This window comes from Gavia stellata, chromosome 4, assembly GCF_030936135.1.
Source record: "Gavia stellata isolate bGavSte3 chromosome 4, bGavSte3.hap2, whole genome shotgun sequence".
NCBI lineage: Eukaryota > Metazoa > Chordata > Aves > Gaviiformes > Gaviidae > Gavia > Gavia stellata.
The window spans coordinates 40,104,507-40,128,191 of record NC_082597.1 but is presented as its reverse complement, the minus strand read 5'-3'; the positions used below and the strand labels follow the sequence as shown (position 1 = coordinate 40,128,191).

Genomic DNA, 23,685 nt, shown 5'->3' with positions numbered 1-23,685 from the left:
TCTTATGCAGTGGCTACTGGGTGTGCTAAATGCATGGCTTTTCTGAGACAACAAAAGTAATCACACATTTCATCGTTCTCTGATTCATAACTGGTTTACCCAATTAAATGTTCACTTTAAAAGTGTTAAATTTTAGTACTATTTAGAATTAATTCCTTTACTAATAATGAAACTTTCACCCCAAGTGAAAATTTTCAGGTTAACACCTCTTTTTTATTTAAAAATTAGAAGGTCATATAAATGTTTTGAAAAGTTTCTTAGTCTTTGAAGGGGAAATAAGATTGAACTGCGTCAGATACACTGTAGCTTGTATTTCCAGAAGTTCTCATTTCACTGTCCTAAGGTATTTCAGTGTCAGTTCATAGACCCCTCTTGTGCATCCAGTTCCTGGATGATACCAACATTTTGTGGTGGGTTTTATCATGAAAATTGGACTCTGCAGGTCAAGGCCCGTGACCTATGTTGATTTAGGCAGCATTCAATTCTGTAAGCAAGAAAGCAGTCCAGTCATATACAACATTTTAACAGCAGATTTATCTGATTAGAAAAGTGCTCCCTTATTTATCTTGTATTCTTTCGTAATGCCTTGGTCTGACAAAGAGAGGACTCTTGGGGAATAGAATGCTAAATTCTACGTTGTGTTTCTTCAGTTGCCTCTTACACGTTTTTCAGAGATTCATGGCAACAAACTTCTCAAGCGTACGAAGTGAAGGAGTTATATTTCTTCTTCCCAAGAACTTGGAACCTATCCCATTTCATGTATAGTTTGTGTTCTCCTCAGGGAAGTCTTTTCTGGTCAGTATGAGATCTGTATACCCCACCATGAAGCCTGGATGTATTTTTGGAGATGGATATTGATTCAGATCCTTAATGTTTCAACTATAAATTCTGCTCTTGAAGTAAACATAGGACAGTAAACAGTTTCTTTTAAAAATAAAACCATAGCAACAGCCTCATGACAGTCATAGAACTTCGCAGTCACTTTGTTTTGTAATAAAGAAGACCTTTGATATTGCTATAGGCACCACCTAACCCAGCTATAGGTGAGGGCTCTATTATAAACACTGTCTGTCAGGGTTTATGACTCAGCAGTGAAAGCATGTTTCTGGTTGAAATGTGGTATAGAAGCTTGCTCTTTTTCCCTGCTCTAAGAGGCTACCTAGAGTGTAATTTTATTCTGACAGCCCCCCCTTTCCAAAATCCATTTGACACTGTAACAAAACCTTCTTTTTAAAAAAAAACCCACACATTCAGTCTATAATAACATTTCAGGAACTGGAAAACAGATTTGCAAAGAGAGAGAGTTGGACTTACTGTGCTAGCTGAACAGAGTAACGCCAGTCACATCACATTCTGCCTCCCCTCATGTGTGGCATGCTAAGTAGAATGACTCTTTGTAGATTAAATCAAGAAGTTTTTGTTTTCACAATCAAACAAAGCCCTTGCATACAGGAAGGGCTATACAGCATCCACTTATGGCCTGATCCTGAATCTCTTAAGAAAGAACACCGTCCTGGTAAAGATAATAGTCTTTTTTTTTTTTTTTTTCAGAAGTACAAGATTGAGCCAATAATTTAAACAAGTAGTTCACTACTTCATTGAATGCTGTCATCATTAGTTAAGTTATCAACATTTCAGGTAAAAATGAAAAAAAGACATTTCAGTCCAATAGTACATAAAGGCATCTTGCAGCTGGACATTTTAATTCACATAGTGAAACTTTCCCTGAAATGACTGCTGGAATATGACAAACCTTCTGCTCTTATTCCTGTGATATGCAGGGAAAAGTGGAGCAGACCTGGTCATTCAGGAATTCCTCAGGTAACTGTTTCTATTGTAATTTGGTTTTCCTCGGATGTCTTGTTCTTGTATAAATATTCCACTGACATGGTTAAAGGATCCGTGAGCTCTAAGTAAGGTACTGTGAAGGAGAGGATACTTGTCGCTGTGGCAGTTGGTTGGTACACTTTTATGACCTGCAAAAACATAATTTTAAACTTAGGTATTTTCTCTGGCCTCATTTTAGGCTGAGCTTGCTGGCTGAGATACTGTGTATCTTACTCCTTGAGATACTAGATATTTGGTCCCTTACGATTTGAATATTGAAAGCCTGAAAAACATCATTGCAAGTGAAGCTGCCCTTTAGGCCTCCCAAATATATATATACAAATTCAGTTCTCCTCACAAATTAATGTTCTGCTTAACCAAATTGAACTGTTTTCATTCCCCTAACAAAGGCTGCCACATGCAGTTCCTTTAACTTCTTGCTGTCTGTTTCCCAGGAGGAGCATGGATGTGTTGACTGTAGAATGTACGCACGTCTGTTTCTAGCTAGCCAGTGATAAGGAAGTGGGATGTAAATCTAATTAAATGCAAAAAAGCTACAGTGTGTTGCAATAACATTCAAGATCTGACTTCAGCTGACAAAAACAAGGAAATTCCAAGTGAAGATTGGTGCTATGTCCTTACTTCACCCATTTGTATTTCAGAGTTTCAGGGCCTCAGAACTGTGTAAATTTGACTATATACTATGTACAAAACAGTGTTCAAAGAGCATTGTCAGAATGTCAGACTTCTAAAAATTAGGCAACTTGTGCAACTGTAATTTTTACTCCCTTGTGGGCACAAAGGATAGAATTAAGTAGCCTGTCATACACCATTTTTCTATTTTGACCCTTCTTCATTCAGGATGCAGGATAGATGCCTCTCACAGGAGAAAACAGCTGGTTATTTTAAATCTCTGCATGCAGCAAGTGCCCTTTGCCTTACTTATTTATTCATTCAGTGAATAACTACTTAGGTATTCTTAGGGCATTTGTCATTGTGTTAGTTGATACTTCATTAGCATTAGTGGAATTATTTCTGTGTTTCCTTTACAAGAGAAGACATACAGTTTCATTTTACTTACAAGGGAGTGTGGATTACGTCTACAGAGGGTCTTGGTACTGCAGTGCTTGGATTTCTGGCAGTTAACATTGAAGAACCTTGCTGCTGGGTGAAATCAATTGCAACTAGTTCTCTATCCAGGTTTCTTATATGGTACATGGTGGAAGCAAGTGGAGGAACAGGATCACGTGGGATCCATGCTGAACAAGAAGCTGGCTAAACTTCTCACCGTGAAAGGCCAATGACATTTATGTGACTCAAGTCATAGTGACTGGGGCTTAGTGCTAAAGAATCTTGTAAGATCTTGTAAGATGCTGGGCTTCTGTCTGTTGTGTCCCACGAGCAGGTATTACGACTGCTATTGGAAAACTGGCAGATGGACTATGTGCCTTTGCCTCAGCCACTACAGTGTAATTCAGGAAAGTTAAGTTAGATCCACACTGCAAGTTCATCACCAGGACACTGACAGATAGTCCATTTTACCAACACAACTACATGGGAAATGCAGAGCAGGCAGGCAAGTACAGCTGCAAAACTTACAAGTCTGTCTCTCAAGATCCTCAAAACTAACTGAGTTGGAAGGAGCTGCTCTACTTGGAGGTCACTTTGAAAAACTCTTTCATGTTAGATGCCTAAGGGGGCTCCTTTATACAGGATGTGAATATTTAAGGGATAGGAGAAACCATCCTGTCCTTTTCCTATAGTTCAGTGATTAGAAACCCTGAAACTCAGCTTGTGGGGGACCTGGGTTTGGCTTCATCCTCTGTCTGTGAACATATAAATTAATACTTTCCTTCACTTGGGGTGTGCTATAACCATCATATGGTTATTAAAACTTCCTTAATCCTAGCCACTGAAATTGTTTAGTTGTGACTGTCTGGGCTGGACATTTAGGAGTAGAATTAGCTTGCTGGGAAGTATATGCTAAAGCAGTCAGATGTTTTGGGAACCTCACTGAAATAAGAATTTATGGAATGTAAGCACCTCCATAACTGGAAAGCAACTGGATGAGAATTTTTAAGACAGTCATTTTGGATTTAAGGATTGTAAGTGTTCATTTTCAGCACCTGAGTCCTCTTACTGGTGTAGTCACCGAGACTTGTCTCGGGTCACACAAGCAAATCAGTGACAGAGAGCTGGGGTGAGGCTTCAGCATACAGACAAATACATCAGACTATGGAAAAATCAACATGGGTTTTTGTAGATAGAAAAGCTTTGTCATAATTATGGAGTTCTTTGATGAAATCAACAAACTGATAAACCAGGGTGATACATTCATTGTAGTGATTTCAAAAGAGCTTTTGGCACAGTCCCTCACCAGTGCTGCTAAAGAACATTAGTTGTCACAGGTTAGGAAGGAAGGCTGTCTTGGGAATTAGTAACCAGTTGAAAGAGAAGGGTTAATGTGGTAGCAATAAATAGTCATTTTTTACACTGCGGGAGAGTTATGATTGGACTCCCACAGGGATTCATGCTGGGACCTGCACTAGTTAGCATACTCAGAAATGGTTTTGGAAAGAGAATGAGTAAGGAAGCAGCACAGTTTGCTGCTGATGCAAAATCCTTTACAGTAGTGGAATATGAAGCTGACAGCAAGGAGTTGCAACAGGATCTCTTTCGGCTGAGCAGCATGGGTGTTAAGCTAGAAGTTGAAATTCAGTCTCAGTAAATGTAAGGTAATGCATACAGGCAAAACCAATCTTAATTATATGTGCCTAGTGCTAAGTTTTACATAAGCTGCTATTGCTGAAGAAGGAGTTCTTAGAGTATCTATAGGTAATTCTTTGGAAATTTCATTTCCAGCTCTAAGTCAAAAATACCAGGAATTATTAGAAAAGGAAGACAGAATGGAGCAGAAAGTGTTGTGACATCTTTGTGAAGATCAGTGGTATGGCCACGACTAGAAAACAGTATGAAGCTCTAGTTTCCTAGGTCAGAAAGAAGTAAAGATAGGAAAGAATAATAAAACATAGAGAACGGTTTCCGTTTAAAACATGACTACCAGTACTTGGACTTCTCAGTTTGGAAAAGACAAAAGTGACAATGCCTGGGTGACTGAGGGAAGATGATTGAATTATATAAAATGGTGGCTTGTGGAGAGAAGGTAGGGAGCTCTCATTCACTTTTTGTAGTAAGTGGGCACACAGGGGAAATAATGGACATCAGGTTTAAAACAACCAAAAGGTAGTCTTTTTTTCAGATGCTGCAGAACTGAAGTATGGAGCTCACTGCTTCCAGAAATGTGGAAGCTAAAACTGTCATTACTTTCAAAAAGGTATTAAACTCAAAAGGGAAGCAGTGCATTGGCAGCTAGTAAATGGAATGGAATACAGTGGCCTTTGGTTCAGGTTTTCCCTAACCAATGACTTACTGAAAACTCTGAATATATATCAAGAGGGATTGTGCTATACCTGACCTGTTCTTTATGCTCTCATCCTGACTGTTCAGTCCTGGTTGTTAAGATCAGAAGCGAGTTAGGCATACCTGTGTATTCTGATGCAGCATGGCCATTTTGCAGGTAATACAGGAGAGAGACACCAAGATGGTCAGGGGACTGGAAAATGGTGTATTGCAGAAGACTGAGATTGGTCAGCCTTAAGAAGGTGGCTAAGGGAAGAGATTGCCACTGTTGTTTGCTCAGGTAGACTGAGAGGAAATGGACACAAGTTGAAATATGGGAAATTCTGCTTAGACAGAGATTTATTTATTAATTTATTTATTATTTACTTTTACCATGAAGGTGGTCAAATATTGGAACAAGTTCCTCAGAGAGGTTGTGCGACCTCCTTCCTGGGAGATACTCAAAGCTTGACTGGACCTGTCCTGAGCAATCTGCTCTAACTGGCCCTGCTTTGAGCGGTAGGTGGACCTCGGTGGCCTCCTGAGGCCCGTTGCAACCTATGTGGCTCTGTCTTCTTAAGATAGGTGCTTACCATGTGCTTGTGCCCTAACTATGTATTATGCCATATGGTATATTAATTGACAAAAGTGGACTATATTTGGTCTGGGTTATATTAAAATTCAGTGCAAGAACATAACGGGGACAAGACGCTTCGGATTTGCCATAAAGAAAGCAAGAGTCAGCTCTGGTACTTTCTGTCTCTAGTGGTTTGACAGTAGTCATTAAAATACTTAGTAAAAGTATGTCAAGAAGAGGAGTTGTTTGTCAGGGTGCAACTATAGCAGGAGTCAGTAAATGGTACTGTTGTCCACGCTTACGGTTTTCGGTTTTTACTTCCAACGTCTTCTTTAAACAAATGTTACATAATTAGTTTGTCAGACACTGAATGATGGGGAAGAGTACACCTAGCGTAGCGTGTGCTGCCATGTTGCACAATGTGATTGTGTAAGTGCATATTCTCTGCATCTGGATCAAACCTGTCTTCAGCAAGAAAGCTGGTAAAAAGATGTTCTTCACCTTGATTTCTCTAACTAGGGTCAGTGCTTCTTGATATTTGGGTTAAGATTTTTGAAAGATAAGATAATGCTGTTTGTGACTGATTGCTTCTGTTCAACAGCTGGCGTGCATGGCATGAACAAACAATTCAGACTACAAAAATACCCAAAAGTGCCCATCATCGTTTTCCCCTGTAATAAGAACTTTTATTTGTAAGATGCAGACTCTGCTAGAGCTCAGCAGCTGAATGACAGTGTATTCACCAACAATACTTACAGAATAAGCTGAGTCCTGTAGTTTTAAAGAGCAAATGCATTTCAACTTAATTGCAGTCAGGCCTGAATAAAAATTAAAGGGTTTGCATGTCTGCTAGTCTATATGTGGGTAGAAAGGCAGTGAGGTTAAGATAATAGGCTCAAAATGTATTCTCAGAAAACATTTAAAACCACAGCAGGGTGTGATTGTATGCAAATAAGTATTTTTGCAATAGCAGATTAAACACCTTATGGAATTTGTATGGAAAAGTGCATGCTTGTACATGATGCAAAGTATGATTAAGCACCAGTGTGTGCAGTTTTTGCCTTTGGTAAAAAATTAAGGCAGATTTAAATCAATCAATGGTTTTCTCGGTCTTTTCACGGTGTATGTTGTACATTATGAATGGTGACTGCTAGAGAGAAAATGTTAAAAATAACACTACTTTTTCCTTGGGCCTGCGTCCTTACAAGAATATGTCCTGCTATGGTTTCCAGTCAGGAAAAGCATTGCCGTAACAGAAAGTCTGGCCATAGGATGGCAACATACAAGATCTGAGACAGTGCAAAAAGAAAACTGGCAAATTGATGTAAGCTTTTACTTGAACAGCTGTCACTGGTATGTATGTTGCCAGCAGCTTACAGAATGACTTACAGAATGTTTTTTATAAAAACTTCAAAGTATCTTTTTGATGCTTTTCATGAATGGATGGATTAATCATTCCAGGTTCCAGCACTACGTTTAAATACACTTTTTTCATGCTCAGAGATTGTTAAAACGATTTTGAGGGGACCTTTACAAAAATGTATACTTAGCAGTGGTGGAAAGACCTGCATTGGCATAGGCAGATAATCGCTGCTCTACTTGGTCGTTTGCATAACTAAGGGACATAGTAGTTGGCAGAGTGACTGAATTGTCTTTGGGAAATGGTCTTTAATGTCAAATTCTAATCTGCATTACATAGCAGAGTTGCATTTCTGCCTTTCTGAAACTCCTTTCTCTAACACACAAGTTATTGTGTCCTGTGCAACTCGAGAGATACACTGTCTTTTTCAAGAAAGTTGCCTTTTGGTGTGCTCAGGAAGAACGTTTAAAGAAACATTTAAATTTGCAACCTGGATTTTTCCCCAGAGCAGTGATAGATCTGACTTGGCAAAATCAGATATAATTGTGGTTTTTTTCATCCAGTGTTTCTCCTATCTGGAGAAGAAAAGATAAAATACATTACTTCAGATTAACTTTGATGTAAATAGTGAAGTAAATTAGACCCACAGTGACCTTGTGCAGTTTCTCTGAGGTGGATATGTTACTTTATGCAAGAAGTAAAAGCTTCTCTGAAGAAGTCAAATTGTCACATTGAAAAACAGTGAAACACGCTATCTTTCTGTCTTCCAAAACAACTCTGCCTGCTGAGGAGTAAGTCTGCAGAGGAAACCCAAACTCACACTGGCAGGATTACTCTTCTTTCTTGCCTCTTAATCATAATTTGTTAGTGAAAGCAGTGGTCAGAGAAAGTGCAAGATCAACAGTTCTGAACACTGGTACAGCAGGCTTTGATCTCCTTCATTCATGTGCCTTTGTCCCACGTACTCCAAAATCACAGCTAGATGTGAATGGATAGCTGAGCATCATGATTTATACAGACAGATGAATATTGGAGGTCTGTGAAAGATATCACCTACCCTTCTCTTAAAGGGTCTCACCCCTGCTTGGGGGAAGGCTCAGCTTATGAAGCCACTGCTGAAATACCAATCACAGCCTTACATTTTAAGAGAAGAAAAACATAAATGCCAGGTTTTTTTTTTATTTCTCCACAGTATATAAGGAGTGGGCTTCTTCAGGAAAGTGAGAACCTTCTTACCATGTGGGCAGAAAACACTAAGCAAAGGTAACGGGCCATCCAAGGTAAGGAACCACTCCAGCGCTTGAAAAAATAACTTTTAAAATTAGAGCTGAGACAGCCAACATAAAAATCTATGAGATAACTTTTGGGCATATGCCCTCGGAAGAGGCATAGAAGAAGAAAAGATGAAGTATGGCAAAGCAGAATTATTGGTAATGAAATATAAAGCTGCTTTTACAGTGCCTCATTTTGCAGCCAGCATATTATTTCTCACTTGTAGGACTGCCTAAATTCACACATAGAGCTGGTAGAAGCAAACTACATAATTGCTTGAAACAAGGGAAATAAAAGCAAACTTGTTAATTTAATGGTATTTTAAGCAATTATTATTTTAAGCAGAAATAATTAGATTTCCCTTCAATTATGTATAATAGCATGTATTTTAAGCCAAATCAGGGACAGAATCAAAATATATACCAACATTATTCTCTCACACAGAAACAAGTATAGGGAAGAGCCTGAAGGATGGAGACCAAGGAAGTCCTGCTCATGGAATTTTTCCCAAAGCAGTTTGATTCAGATGGGGCTAGCTAACTCTACTATAAAGAGGTATTTGTCCCAATTGTGTTTGTTATTCCATACTGCCTCTTAGCAGGAGGAAAGATGACAGAACAGTTTTTGCTTCAATGAAGCATTTAAAAAAATGGCTTCTGTTTATATTAAAGAAACCCAAAGAAATAGGTCTTCAAGATGAAGTGAGAAAAGTTGGAGTTTATGAGCCGTCGATTCTTGGGGAAGTGCATTCCACTAAGAAAGCTTCAGCTCCCTCACAGAAGAGAGCTTCATTGTGACAGAAGATCCAAACTGGTAACTGTGGACCATAGATATCTTTGATGTTTTTTTTTCCTTCTCTCTCTGTCATACCCTTGGCCTTTTCTGAGATGTTCAGATAGTTGCTCTTTGTGTTAGAGCTCAGGACAGGCTGCATATCCTGGTCTTATTTTAAGACGCACTTGTCAGTGCACACCTCTATGAAGCAGCCTGAAGTATTTGTGTTTTGTGTTCTGCATTCACAATTGGCAGATACAGGCTTATTTTGTCAAAGTAATGAAGCAAGATGCTTAGAGTTTTTGTCCTTAAGTTTTCTTCCTAAGGTTACTTAGTTCAAATCAAAGCTTTTTTGATACAAATGGGAGGTTTTCAGAGAAGTCTTATTTCCATCTCTCCTTTTTTAAAACCATAAGAACAATTTTTATGCAAGTGACTTCCAGGAATACTAATTTTTTAAAATAAGCCTATTTTGTTAAAGATGGTGAAACCCATAGACAGCAGTTGCTTCACTTATCCACTGTAGTCAGACTGAGTTGTGTTGCCACAGGATGAGAAGTGTACTGAATGCTCCTTCAGTTCAAAGTGGATGAAGGGTATAATTTTAGAGCTGAAAGACATTGCTTACAGTTCAAGTAAAGAACTGCAATTTATTATACCACCCATCCTATATTGCCCATTTAGATTGAAGGCCTTTAGGCCTGGAACTCTGCCTGCACATTTTGCACGTACAGTATTCTCAGGATACGATATAAATAATAATGTATCAGCAGTGGAGGGAATAGCCCAGTAGAGCAATCCACAACTGAGTGAACCTCTCAGATATTTTGGAACAAGGCCAGCATTACTTCAAAAACGTTTTTTTTTAGACAAAGTCAGTCAAATGCCTAAATTAAAATCCCACTCAATTGCTTTGATCTTATCAGATGTAGTATCTGTATGTTCATTTAATAAGCCTTTCATGCATTTTATCTTTATGCTTAATTTAAATATGAGAAGCAAACACATTTTATAGAGTTGTTATTCTCCAATTACTACAAAAGCTTCTTAGAATCTTTGATCATGAGAATGTTACTTCAAATCCAGTTCTGTTTCACAATTACAAAGTGTCTTTACTGAAGATAGTTTGGATGCAATTCCAGTCCAAGTGGAGTAAACCGCAGTCAGTCCTCAAAAAATAGATGTGACTACGGAGCGGTAAAGAGATCAGAAGGCACCCAAGTAACTGCGTTGATTTATTTGGTGGTGGGGTTTTTTTAGGCAGAAATTCCAACCAAAGCTATAATGATAACAAGTGTGTGCCTGACACAGTGCATCGATGATTTAGCAATAGATGCAGTTTACGAAATGTTGCTATTATTAAAATACTGTAGATCAGCAAATTTTATTGTTTGTATCAGGGACACTACAATAGAGGTTCAGCCACAGGGTTTTGTTTTGGGGTATTTTTACACAAGGCCACGGAGAGGTGGCACAGGTATAATGGCCGCTAACCAAGTGCAACATGCTTATGTGTGGACAGCTGTTAGATGATTACAAAATGTACACAGAGTTGTCACACAAACTGTCTCTAGATTTAGGTAAGGCTCTGAAGCTAGCACTCTACAGTATCAGTGTCAGATAAAGCTCTAGAAGTAACAGCAGCAGCAAAACCAAGTTATACTTTGCTTTTTGTCTTACAAATAATTTCTCTTTAGTACTTCTTGCTGAGTAGTGAAGGAGCTGTAGCATAGAACTGAGGAGAGAGATGGAACTTAGAGAGGACAAATCTTTGGGCAAATGTACAAAATACGCTACAAGAAAACAGTTTTACTGCAAGGTCAACAAGAGGGCATACAGTAGCGATGGCTAGGTGACAAACTGAAAAAATGGTTTGTTTAAATTCATGCATAGATTATCTACGAGACTTCCAAAAGCCTTAGCTTAATACTTGTAAAGGAATGCTGTGAAGTCTAACTATCACGAAAGATAAAACGTTACTGAAGTGGCCCTTTTCTCAAGTGGCCCTTCTACTATGAAAATGTGGCTTCTTCATTTACTGATTTATTACCTTCATTCACCAGAGGTCTGATTGAAACCCACTGACTTCACAAGGATTAAAGATGAGGTTTATTTAGTGAAGTACTAAGGATTTTCAGCTCCAAATGAAGAGGCAGGGCATTTGCAAACATTTGGTACCATATGGGGTCAGATTAGACTATGAACAAACTTTAATTAAATTTCACTTTTCAGACAATAAAACCATGAAAAGTTTTACTGCTTTTCCGTGTTAAAATACAAATACTGTGTCATTCTGTTCCAAGAAAGTAACACTGAAACTCATACAAATAATAATCTTTATAGTAATGACTGTTTCTGCCTTTTATCCTTGAGAAAAAAAAAAAACAAACAACTACTAGAAAGAATTCACAGCCTTAGAAGTCTATCTTCTCTATCCTCAGCAAATGCACAAGGACTACGACTCATTGCTTGTTCATTAATAAAAAGTAAGCAAAACTCAAAACACAGTTTAGTCTAAATTCAGCTAGACTGCATTAGCTATTTGAAATTGCAGACTCACGACTGTTAGATACTGTAGAATGAATCTAGCAAGAAAAAGGACTAGCAGACTGATCAGTGATGAGATGCGCAAATAGTACAAAGTACTACCCAAGAGTAGCAGCCACATGCTGACTTGCAGGCCTGACAGTTGACAGTGTACCAAATCAGTTCTGCACTCTGACATCGCCCACGATGTTCTGTCAGTGATCTGGGGCAATGCCTGTGTTCATCTAACACTGCAGTTCCTGGCTGTTGCTGATAAGGACTAAAAAAGGAAGATTCAGAGCAACCACAAAGCTTTGCAAAGCAGCAGATGCTTTGATCATTTCCAAGCACTACATTGGAGGGTGGTGGAGTCCAGTCTGTCTAGTTTAAGTGCCTATTCTGTGTCTTGCCTCACCATGCAAATGTGCCTAACCTGTAGCAAGAAGGAAAAAAATCAGTTCCAATTTGTTCAATATATATACACATTTCTTCTACAATCACTAAAAAGGTGTGTGACTTCTGAAGGTAATGGGAAATAAATACCATCTAATTTAGACATGTTCATTTACTAAAGACCTAACCCTTTTCTGAGATGGTGGCTTTATTCAGCTCAAAAAAACCCACTCAATTTGTTTTCTCCAGTGCTCTAATCACCAAGTGAGGTTATGGTATTCCTTCGCCTGTTCCCTGTCCAGTCTTAGAGAAGTCTTGCAGAGCTGACTGTCTACAGGTCACTGAATAGCAGCGATGGAAAGTACTCTTATGACCTCACGGTTAAGAACTTCTAAAACTGTGAGATGCAGATTCAGTCTTCCTCAGGAATATTTAGTTTATGGAGTAAACGCTTTAACTACTACATAGACTTCCATACAGAAACCAGGAAATAACACCAAAAGTTAACTGCAAGCCCCCAAACCTAACTTTTCAAGATTCTCCATATTACTTACTCAGAGTTCAGGTCATTTAGGGCTTGAATGGAGCTTTAGGTGGGACAGTTACCACTCTAATCAGGACTGTGATTAAAACAAAAATTACCTGGATTAATTCTTGCTTTAATAAACATAGACAGGAAGAAGGAGCCCACATGCTGGCCCTGCTACATTCAACAGACTCAGGACATGGAACAGCAGAGTGCTGCAGCACTATTCATTCTCCAAATTTTAATTCCAAAAGCTGCCACCCTTGCTACGTGCATAAGAGGCATAAACCCATAAACCTCGTTGGTTTTGCCAACTCTCTAACTGTATTGACTCAGCATGCTAGTGCTTAAAGATGCACACTTAGAAACTATGATTTAACTGTGAAATGTTTTGGAATCTTTTGTTTGGAATCATTAAACTGAGGTGCAGTTTTGTCTGATCAATTAGCAGGTGAAGAAGACCTTCCTTAATCAGAGGTGTTGTTTCTTGATCCTATGAATAAAGATACCGGAATGTTTCACTGAGAAACTTACAAGTATGTTTAATTAAAAACCATGCATTTTAATAACATTCTAGATCAGAGGTTAAATGAAATATGCTATTTGAAATAAAGCTGAATTGTAGAGTGTGAAAAAATGTGAGATTTGCCAGACGTTGTAGAATTAGACATTGAAGAAAAAACGCTACTGATCACTTCAGGTGAAAGCATTCGTAAAGCAGAAGCCAGTAGATCAGATTAAATTCGTTTCTGTCCTAAAGTACAGAATACTCCACAACTGTGGGAATAAGAAGTGCCAGCCACTTGTTTAACATATTAACACCTTGGAAAGTATAGTAATTATCAGGGAGGGAGTAGGACAAATACTGCATATTCCAATGCTAATGAGTTCTTTTTATGGCCTAATCACTAGGCATTCAAGAGGTTTTTGCTATGAAAATTGAAATGTAAATTTTAATTTTAGATGTGTATTAGCTATTTGCATAGGCAAGACTGTTTCACTAGAAACTTACAAGATTTCATGTTCCAGTGCAAAACATTTTGAAACAAATAGTATAAATGTATCACAAATGAATGTTAAAATAAATCCCAACTAATTATATCATGATGCATATATAACAATAATTTCTCATTGTTGCCATTCTTTTTTACCATTCTAATTCTCTCTTCTTCCCCTTACTTAAGTTAAGCTTCTTCCTTACAGTATTCAGGAAAATCAAAAGTTTCAAAATACTTGGAAGCCAAAGGTTCATTCATAGTACACATGAAGCAGTAAGTAGTCAAAGAAGCTTATTAACTCTATTAAGATTTAAAAAGTAATTACTTGTGGAAAATCCTGCCATTTTGCACCTGCAATTGAGTGCAAGCAAAGTATGCAGTCCAGTAAAGTACCTAAGTTATGTTTTGTTCATTCATATTGTCAGACAATCTTAGCCTGAAAAAGCAAAAAAACCCCTAAAAACAACCCCGGAGATTTGTATTTTGAAAGCTGCTTCCCTTGCCAAATGAACAAAAATTGCGGACAAACATTCACACTTTTTTTTGCTTCCTGGCACAGCACATTCGATTTGCTCACAAGGCTTCTGAACAGTTTCATAACATGCAAGAGATAATTTGGTCATCTCTACAGAAACAAATACAAGTTGTCTAATAAGATGATCAAGTCTCAAAGCAAGTAAGATCAACCAAAGATATTGCAGATCTGCCAAAATCCCAGTAATTAAAATGCTGTTGAGACTGGAGAATATTTTGGACATACCTGCCACCTGGTGTTCGGAAAACAACCTTATATCTGAAAACAACCTGAAATGCTCTTAGATCTGTATTCCCATTAAGAAGCAAACAAACACTGATTTATTTAATATGCATTAAATGCATAAGCAGCAAAAGTGTCTTTAGGTTGGTATTATTACCAGCATCTATCTAGAAAGAAAAGGAACAGGGTGACTTAATGTTCCTTCCAGTCCCATCTCTATTAACCACAAAAATTCTCAAGTAAATCTTTGAATTAAGTGTATTTACACATCTCCTGTCAGCTAATGGCACTTCTGATGAGAAACCTCCCAAGCACAGCCTTATACAGCTTCACAGTCTTAACTAACTGCAAACTACCGTGTGCCAAATCCAAAGGCAAAGAAAAGAAGTTGAACTGGGGTTGTTCAGCCTGGAGAAGAGGAGGCTGAGGGGAGACCTCATCGCTCTCTACAGTTACCTGAAAGGGGGTTGCAGAGAGGTGGGTGTTGGTCTCTTCTCCCAAGTGATGAGTGGCAGGACAAGAGGAAATGGCCTCAAGTTGTGCCAGGGGAGGTTCAGACTGGATATTAGGAAAAAGTTCTTTACTGAGACAGTGGTAACACACTGGAATAGGCTGCCCAGGGAGGTGGTAGAGTCACCCTCCCTGGAGGTATTCAAGGAGCGTGTGGATGTGGCATTGTGGGACGTGGCTTGATGGGCATGGTGCTGTGTGGGGGGGGTGGTTTTTTTTGTTTGTTTGTTTGGGGTTTTTTTGTTAATGGTTGGACTTGATGATCTTACAGGTCTTTTCCAACCTTAATGATTCTGTGATTCTGTGAAGTCACATGAGATGGAGCTAGATAAAAAAAGGACTAGCAATAAATAATACTGTGTAGTAAGTGAGTAAGCAGTCAGTGTTTGAAATTACTGTGATGACTATTAATGTGTCTTAGCTAAAATACTTGAAACCCCAAGTCTTTATAGTGGAAGAAGCAATGACAGTAGCTACCAGTTTTGCATGTTTGATGCCTGAAGTAAACATTGCTCATTGGAAATATTGGTAACCGTAAGCATATAAATTGAGATAAACCATGTTTTATCTTTACTGACCAAAAGGTTACTTCAAGTGGAGCCTAATGGTTCAGTGTAGGCAAGTGAACAAATTATTGTGCAATTCAGTGATATCAAACTATACGTATAGCACAATGAGGGATTTTTTTTCCCCTGCTTTGCAAAGCAAATTTAAATACATCTGTGTTTCACAATTATAACTCAGGATGAAACCACAGTCTGAAGTCAGTCTCAGCAATATAAATAGCTGGCATTTAAGTTAGCACCCCTGGCAAGCACAAACTGTAACTATTTGTCTGGAATCACATCTTTGTAGGGCTACCAAAAATAAAACAGAGTGTCATGTTTGGGTTTTTCTTTTTCTTCAGGCAATGGAGGTCAAATGCAACTGTGTCCCTAGATGCCCTGCTCTATTTCAGTTCTAGTAACTTCGAAAATGATAAACTCTAGTTCAACACTATATTGTACATTTACTGTGTACACATGCTATCTCAGGTGCTTGCATCAACAGCTTTTAACAGCAGAACACATAGGTCCAAACATAACCTGTCTATTAATTGAGAACCATGCAGCTGCACATAGAGAAGGTACCTATAGGTTTACTTGTCAAATGCAGGGAGGTGGGGTTTTTTCACATTTATTAGCAAGTCAAAATCCTAAACCGTTTAATTTTCATGAACTTTTTCCAGAATTTAATTACTGCCTAATACTGGACTCAATTGCTTTTTCAGTATCTGAAGAAAGTATTTTCTAATGAAAACACATAACATAACATAGAGAACTTTGTAAAGCAGAAGATACTCTTCCTGTTTTCTATCAACAGTAACTGCTCAGCACAGAAAGATGTTAGGACTATTTTCTTGCCTTAGTATTAACGGGGGAACCTAACGACTCTTGTATGATCTTTACAGAGAGCACAAAGTAGAAGAAAAAAAATACAAAAAGTTGAAAGAAAAACTGGGGGGAAAAAACCCGCTAACCACGAACAAAAATTGCATCACTGGTCTAGCATGTTGATGGCTGCTAACAGTGGAGTCAGGATCATTGTTTCTGTAAAGTTGAATATTCGGCTGGTTATTGTATGTACCACTCCTTTCTTTTTTGGTCTGTTCAAGGCAGTTGCAGGAGCTCTATTCTTGTTAGTCATAGCTCTTGCAGAACCTATTTAATATTCCGAGTTGCTCTACATTAGTATTATTTTAAAACATGAATATACTAATGTTGCATACAACCTAGTATCACCACAACTGTGCTTTCCATTCCCATTTTTTTTTCAGCATGCACAAATGGACCTTAAAAACCTCCTCAGGAAATGGAATAAAACTGCAAGAAGCTAAAAGAATACACATGGAAGGTCTCACTTCATGCTAACCCTATTGTATTTTTCCTTTAAAATCTGTTACTGATGATCGTCAAAGACAAGGAAGCAGCCAAATACACACTTTGAATAATAAGGTAGCATAAAAGAAAATGGTATGGTTTTTTTTTAATTTTTCACTGAAAAAGTGTTCTTTCAACCTTAAAATGTGTAATATACTGTGGCCCACCCAAATCTTATTTTCAGTGCAGTTCTGAAAATGGTACATTCTACTGTACTGAAACTGCCCATCACATTCTTCTTCAGCTACTGCTTAAAAGGGAATTGGCTACTGAATCAATAAACCAAACCAGCTAGGTAGCCAGAAAAATGTGGATAGTCTGCAGTGCTAGGAAGGATCTGTGTGGAAACCACTGCTACAAGCTGTTCCTCAACCCATACATAGATAATACCATAAACTAAATATGCCAAGTTTTAACAGTTATTTTTCTTAATTAAAAACTTAAGTCTACATATTGAGTGTTGAAACTGTTTCAATTCTAAATCTTTACCAAGCCATGGTAAAAGCCAAGCATCAATTGTTTCAAATATGAAGAAATTAGCGCTTTGTTCTCAAAGCATTGATAATATTGTTTTCTATGGGAGAGGGGATGTGGGACGTTTGATCCTCTATAGCAGAGTTTACTGCAACACGGTATCTTGAAGCAGTACAAAAGATGCCCAAGCCTTTTCAAAACCTGAGGTAGCACCATCTCTATCAGGAACTCTTACCTCAGCAAAAGAAAATAAAAAAAAAGAAGAACAAAAAAAGAAAAAAAAGGAGATGTTACAGGCAAAAGATCATGTACTGATTTTTCAAGGGGAACACTTGCTAGTTACTTAAGAATAAATACAGTACAGTACAAATATTAAAAAAACTTCTACAGAACAAGACTGGAATAATTTCCTGCTTCTGAGCATAACTTGTATAATTGATGCATTTATATGTGTTAAAGTAGATGTGGGGCTAGAAACTCTAAATAACTTCTATATTTACAGGTAAAAGTCCTGTTTTCAGAAAGTTTCACTGTGCTGGTAACAGACAGACATGCAGAAATCACTGTAACCAGACTTAAACAACTTGCATACCATTGTATTTCAACCTCTGCCTTAAATCAGGGTGTGCTGTTTACAATTGTTCTTGAAGCCCACAACTGGACAGAGACAAAAAATATTAAAATAAAACCCACATATTTTATTTTCAGCTTTAAAGATGCATTTCTAAACAATCGGTAGAAAAAACAAGTAAAAAAAGTAAACACGGGCATTTTGTAAAAATCACATTGAACTAATACAAGACTTAATACAAAGGTTTTATACACCAAATGCAGTTAAAAAAAAAAGTAGTCTCGTCTCCAACACCCCTTCTACTTGAAATAAAACATTAAGTACCCACAAATTTTAACTATAAAACAAGGATACATTCTTTCTTTTTTCTTCAATCATTTACAAGTGAAATTCACATAGTCTCAGTTACAGAATTCAAGAGAACACATACAATTCCGTGATTGAAGTCCTTCTGTTTTCAGTATAGGCTCTTTATGAAGTCAATACTCATCACATATCTTTAGACTGATCATCTTCTTCAAGTTTTCTGATTTCATTCTTTAAACAGTTGATGGTTTCACGACTTGCTTTTAGTCTTTCCTTAAGCTCAGCAATTTCAAAACTAGTTTTCTTTTTGGCAGCTTCCAGCTTTTCCCTGGTTTTCACTTCAAGATCTGCAACTGTGGTGGTGATAAAGAAAAACAAATCTTGTAAGTACCATGAAAAGTTGTAATTATTTTTTTTAATTGCAACAGTAGTTTGGATGGGGTATCCTGAAAAAAATCTATTACTGTTAGCCTTAGAGATTCAATGATTGTAGTCAAAATGGTATTGAAATAAAAACCTGGAATTAAAGAAAAAAAAAAAGCTTGTTTTGTGGCTTCATTCAGCCCATCAGTTTTGTGGATGGAGTTATATAATTCACTAAATAATTTTCCAGAGTTTTTTTGAAGATTAAGTGGGGAAAAAAACCCCTGACATGGTGACAACAAATAAATGGGAGATTACAGAGAATTATGAATAGTTCATATGTGGTGCCCAGTGACAGCATGTGAGGCCATGGGCACAAGCTGAAACACAGGGGGTTCCCTCTGAACATGAGGAAACACTTTCTCACTGGGAGACCGAGTGACCGAGCACTGGCACAGGTTGCCCAGGGAGGTTGTGGAGTCTCTATCCACAGAGACATTCAGAAGCTGTCTGGACATGCTCCTGACCAACCTGCTGTAGGTGGCCCTTGCTTGAGCAGGGGGTGGGGCAAGATGACCTCCAGAGATGCCTTTGCAGCACCTCAACTGTTCTGTGGTTCTTTTTCCATGTACTGTAACCACCTTCTACTCTCCGTCTCACGGGAGTTTAATTCTATGTATCTACAAGATTCAGTGGTGCTGCCTTTGCTTTACAAATACCTGACATTAGGACATCTTAATCTGGTTTACTGAGATGTCCTAATTACTTTTTTTATTTTTTCATGCACAAGTTTTTGGACAAAGCTAGTAAAGCCAACAAATCTATGGAGGCCATGGATCTCCCTTCATATCCCATACATTAAATAATTGTGGGCAGTAGCAAAAAAAAAAGAAATCTTAATTTTTATTTGCTTCAGTAGCACATTTTAAGGAAATATATAAAAAACCCACTGAAAATTTTTATCTATGCTCAGGAGAAACATGCAGAAATTTAAAATTTGGACAAGACTTTTTTATTATTCAAATTATTAAACATTTTCTACATGTAAACCATAACATGCAATATAACGAAAATCCACCTCAAGACTGGCTAAACTGAGGTAGAAAATACAAGTAACCCACATGTCCACACACCCGAAGAGACATAAGGCAAATCAGAACCCTAACTTTGTAGAGCTTCAAACTCATAACCACTCTTAGCTCTTGGTATTCTCTGTCTAAAAATACGTGACATTTATTGTCGGGGAACATGCAGATAAGCCAAAGGCCAGGTGCGCCAGACTATGATGGCATTAGAGTTCATAACTAACAAGGTAGGATATGGACTCAATAAATACTACATTTGCTTTCTGAGAGTAGAACGTAAGAGATGAAATTCAGAAGATCAGAACAGAAACAATCACTAAATGCATCATATTTTACGAATCAATGTATTTTCATTTAATTTCTTTAATTCCCTTAATATTCTGGTTTATATTTAAAGACAATTAGATAAGGATGCAAAGAACATTAAGCTATACTGAAGAAGTGTGTTGTGAAACGACCTACAGTTAAAGAATTAGAAAGAAGGGAAAAAGACAGGAAGAGCTTTCAGACACTACTCTTTATCCTGAAAAGGATTGCTGCTTTGACTAAAACGGTACTAACTGTTCCGTATTTCAGTGCTTAAAGCGTGATCTTTGCTTGCAGTTAACATCCTGATGAGCTGAACAGAACTGTACTACAAATACAGCGGCCTTAATTTATTGTCTGTCTTAACTCATTTCAAAGATGTTAAACTGGGCATAGATCACGCTATCACTCTTCACACTGAGTAACTCATAATTCCTTTTTTTTCAGCAGGCATACAGTTCAGAAAATCTTAAAAGTTTTCAAGTAAGTATTAATATCTTTGCCAAAGTTGAAGCTAATTTAATGCAAAAATACCACTTTTTAGCAGCATCCAAATCTATTGTACTGTTACAGCCCAGAAAAAAACACTAAAAGCAAAACCAACTATTGTTTATTTCTAAAATTAAAGTATTTTAATTTTCAACTTACATTCTGTTTCATGCTTATAAGCACCTAATGTTAGCTGACGAGACGTTGTTAACAGCTGCTGCATCATTGCAGTAGGATCTTGAAATATCTAATAAAGAAGAAAAATACATGGTATCACTAACACTCTTCAAAATAAAGTGAGGATTACCTTAAAAATTTTCATACCATTTCATCATAGAATTCCGAAACTACAGTTTTCTTTCCCAGGATGGCATTGGTATCAGACTGAAAAAGCTTTAGCAAGTGATACAAGGTTACCTATACGAAGAGAGAATTTTATTAGCTTGACAATTGTAGGGAAATACAAATCATTTAGATATCAACAAGTAGTATTTGTTCTTACTAAACAATTGTATGGTATTTAAAACATCTTTTAGGCATGCAAAAATAAACATCACTTAAATTCAACAGAATTACTTAAATTTAATATTCATTGTTAAAACATGCCAACTATCCAAAGGCTTCTTGATACTTTAAAAATGTCTTGGCAAGTGGTTTAGGATGGGTGTATAAAAACTGCTAAGACCACCTTCTAGCAAACATTTCCAAATGGATGATTTAGTTCAAGCTGACTTTGCCAATTAATCACTTAGAAAGGGCTTTCTGTGACCTTATCATCCCTTCTTGTGAAAGAAAAACACCAGGGGGGCCTGTGAAAGCTTTTCACTGAAATTTCTTTCTACGGAGTTACTCTTCCATTACTGCAGTGCAAATGGCAGGAGCTGGAGAGGAACGAAGCCCTCTGTCTAGCCGTGAGGAAACACTGACAGCTTGGACCATAACCTGGGAAGGAGGCACGCAGCCCACAGCTCTTCCCTTCCACAAACAAGCCCATGAACGGTCATGGAAGAGAGCGATACCTTACGCTGGTTGGTACTTCCTGGAAAGCAAGAACACGACAGGCACTGCAACAGCCTTCCAAGAACAGCCACAAAGACAAAACACCCAACCAACCTTAGGACAGCTTGGTCAAGCTGTGAATGGAATTAATATGACAGGTCAGGGTGCACCTCAGCGCAAGAAGCCCTTTCTAGTCTAGTATCAATTCTCACATATTCAAGAAAAACATAAAATTCAGTTTTCCCCTCATTTGGCAAAAAATGGCTAAAGCAAAAGGATCTCTGTAGTTCATGCAACAGAAGGAACTCAGTCCTTCCAGAAATAAACATCTCCTTCCCCTAAAACACAGTAATCAAGTTTCCTACCTAAACCTGGATAAACAAACCTGCAAGATATGTCTAAAACACAGGATGGGAAGAAAGAAGTTCATTCCGATGCTTTATTCAACTACAGAAGTGTCTTAACCTGGTTTTCTTAGGAAAGAGACTAATGCTAGCATAATACCTTTGCTGCTTTTTGACTGATTTTGACCAAATCTGATAAACAAAAAAAAAAAAAGAAAAAAATTAAAATACTCAAATATCCTAGAACTAGGAAGCTACATGGAAGAGAAATCCTCAGTATGTGCTCAACCCCAGTAAGGTGCAACATGCGGTCACATATTAGTAAATGTCAGAGAAGCCAAGCACAGGAAAAGCCATCACAAATGCAAGTAGTAAAGCACAGAAACAAGAAAACATGGCCAACCATGAAATACATTTCCTGCAAGAACAGGCTTTATTGCTTCCATGGCTGATGGGACTTATTTTGACCAGCAATACCCTACAGCACAGCTTCAGGCCACCATAACTAATTAAGTGTTGTTAAAAGTTCAATGTACTTACAGGTCTTTCATTCGGATCAATGAAAAATATCTTAATGATTATTTCAAATTCACCCCAGCCCGTTTCAGTGATTTCATATGGTGGTTTGGTAACAACTGCAGCAGGAAACACAGAAGTGTTAATACGGATGATAAAGGCTCAGTGGAACTAATCAAAATCCCAGCTCTAGGAACAAATGCCCAAATGCAAAACCCACCTCTTAAAGGATTACCGTAGCTTTCATGCAACTTGAACTGAATTTTTTTCACATAGGCAGACATATCCTAAAACAGAAACGTCATTACTTCTGATTATTTACACAGCACACCAAACTACTGTTTATTCGTCCATCCCACATGCCTGGTGTTTCTTCTGACTTTAAACAGAGGAGGAAAGCAAGACAGTAAATCCAAGAATTAGCAGTGCCACACAGGTCTGCCAGTGTTTTGTCCCCATGAATGCTCTCTAGTTTTCGCTTGGGCTGGAAAGATCACTCCAAAAACGTAAGAAAAAAAAGTGTCTTCCCTCCCTTTTTCCTTTTTGGAAACCACCAGCCTACACATTTCCCCCGCTTATGCCCAAGCACCCTTCTGCCCTTTCCTCACATCCCGGCTTTTCAAACCCCCCGCACTGTTACAGCGCGCTGCTCGGCTCGCAGCAGCGGGGGCGAAGGAGCCGCACCCGCTCACCCGCGCTCCCCTCCCCTGGCCGTGCAGTCCCACGCGCGACACCAGCCCGACTCCCCTTCCGTGACCCGTTACAAGGCCGGAGACCACCGGCACGTTAACGCCTTGCCTCGTTTCTGTAAGGCTTGACGTAAACCGTCCATTGGTGAGTGTGGCCATCTTCTTCTCTCTTCTTCCCAAAATACCGTGCGACGTTTCCATACACGATCGGCTTCACAATGGTAACGCCCTAAGAAAGAAAAAATCGTAACGAAACAAACCCAAACCCGAGGCGTTTTGAACGGCGTTTGCCGAGTTGCTATTTGTAGCCCGAATTAAGCTGGCGCCTGCAGAGGCGCCGCGGAGCAACTCTCGTCCTCCGCCGCGGCCAGCGCTCCTCCCGCCGCCGGGGCCGCACCTTCACCCTGCCCCCGGAGTCAGGCCCGAACTCAGCCATTCTCTTGAACATATTGCCCCGGAGGGGGCGCCGCCCGCAGCCGCGCCGCCCGCGCTCAGCTCCTGCGCCGCGGCCGCCAGGCCCCGCCAGGCCAGGCCCGGCCCCGGCGCAGCCCAGAGGGTGGCCCCCGCTGCCGCCGCCGCCGCCCCGCGACCGCCATCCCCCGCGGCTTCCGGCGGCGCGCTGGCGTCACGGCGGCGGGGCGGGGCTGGCCGGCGCGGCGGGGTGTGAGGCGGCCGGTGAGTGCCGCGGTTGGCAGGCGGCGGGGG

At 38.9% G+C, this 23,685-nt stretch overlaps 1 protein-coding gene across 2 annotated transcripts; it reads right to left on the bottom strand.

The window, feature by feature from the left end:
• Positions 1 to 17,990: 17,990 nt before the first annotated feature.
• Positions 17,991 to 23,455, bottom strand: YEATS4 (YEATS domain containing 4). Of its 2 annotated transcripts, XM_059816822.1 has the most exons (7): positions 23,378 to 23,455; positions 23,090 to 23,209; positions 22,512 to 22,578; positions 22,316 to 22,410; positions 20,757 to 20,849; positions 20,592 to 20,679; positions 17,991 to 18,542 (listed from the first exon to the last, which is right to left on the bottom strand). In XM_059816822.1, exons 1-7 carry the CDS (start codon positions 23,426 to 23,428, stop codon positions 18,373 to 18,375), a joined length of 684 nt encoding a protein of 227 aa, XP_059672805.1. In that variant the 5' UTR covers positions 23,429 to 23,455; the 3' UTR covers positions 17,991 to 18,372. The 2 variants fall into 2 exon arrangements, with proteins under 2 accessions (XP_059672805.1, XP_059672807.1); XM_059816824.1 differs by lacking the exons at positions 22,316 to 22,410; positions 22,512 to 22,578.
• Between the last annotated feature and the right edge of the window lie 230 nt (positions 23,456 to 23,685).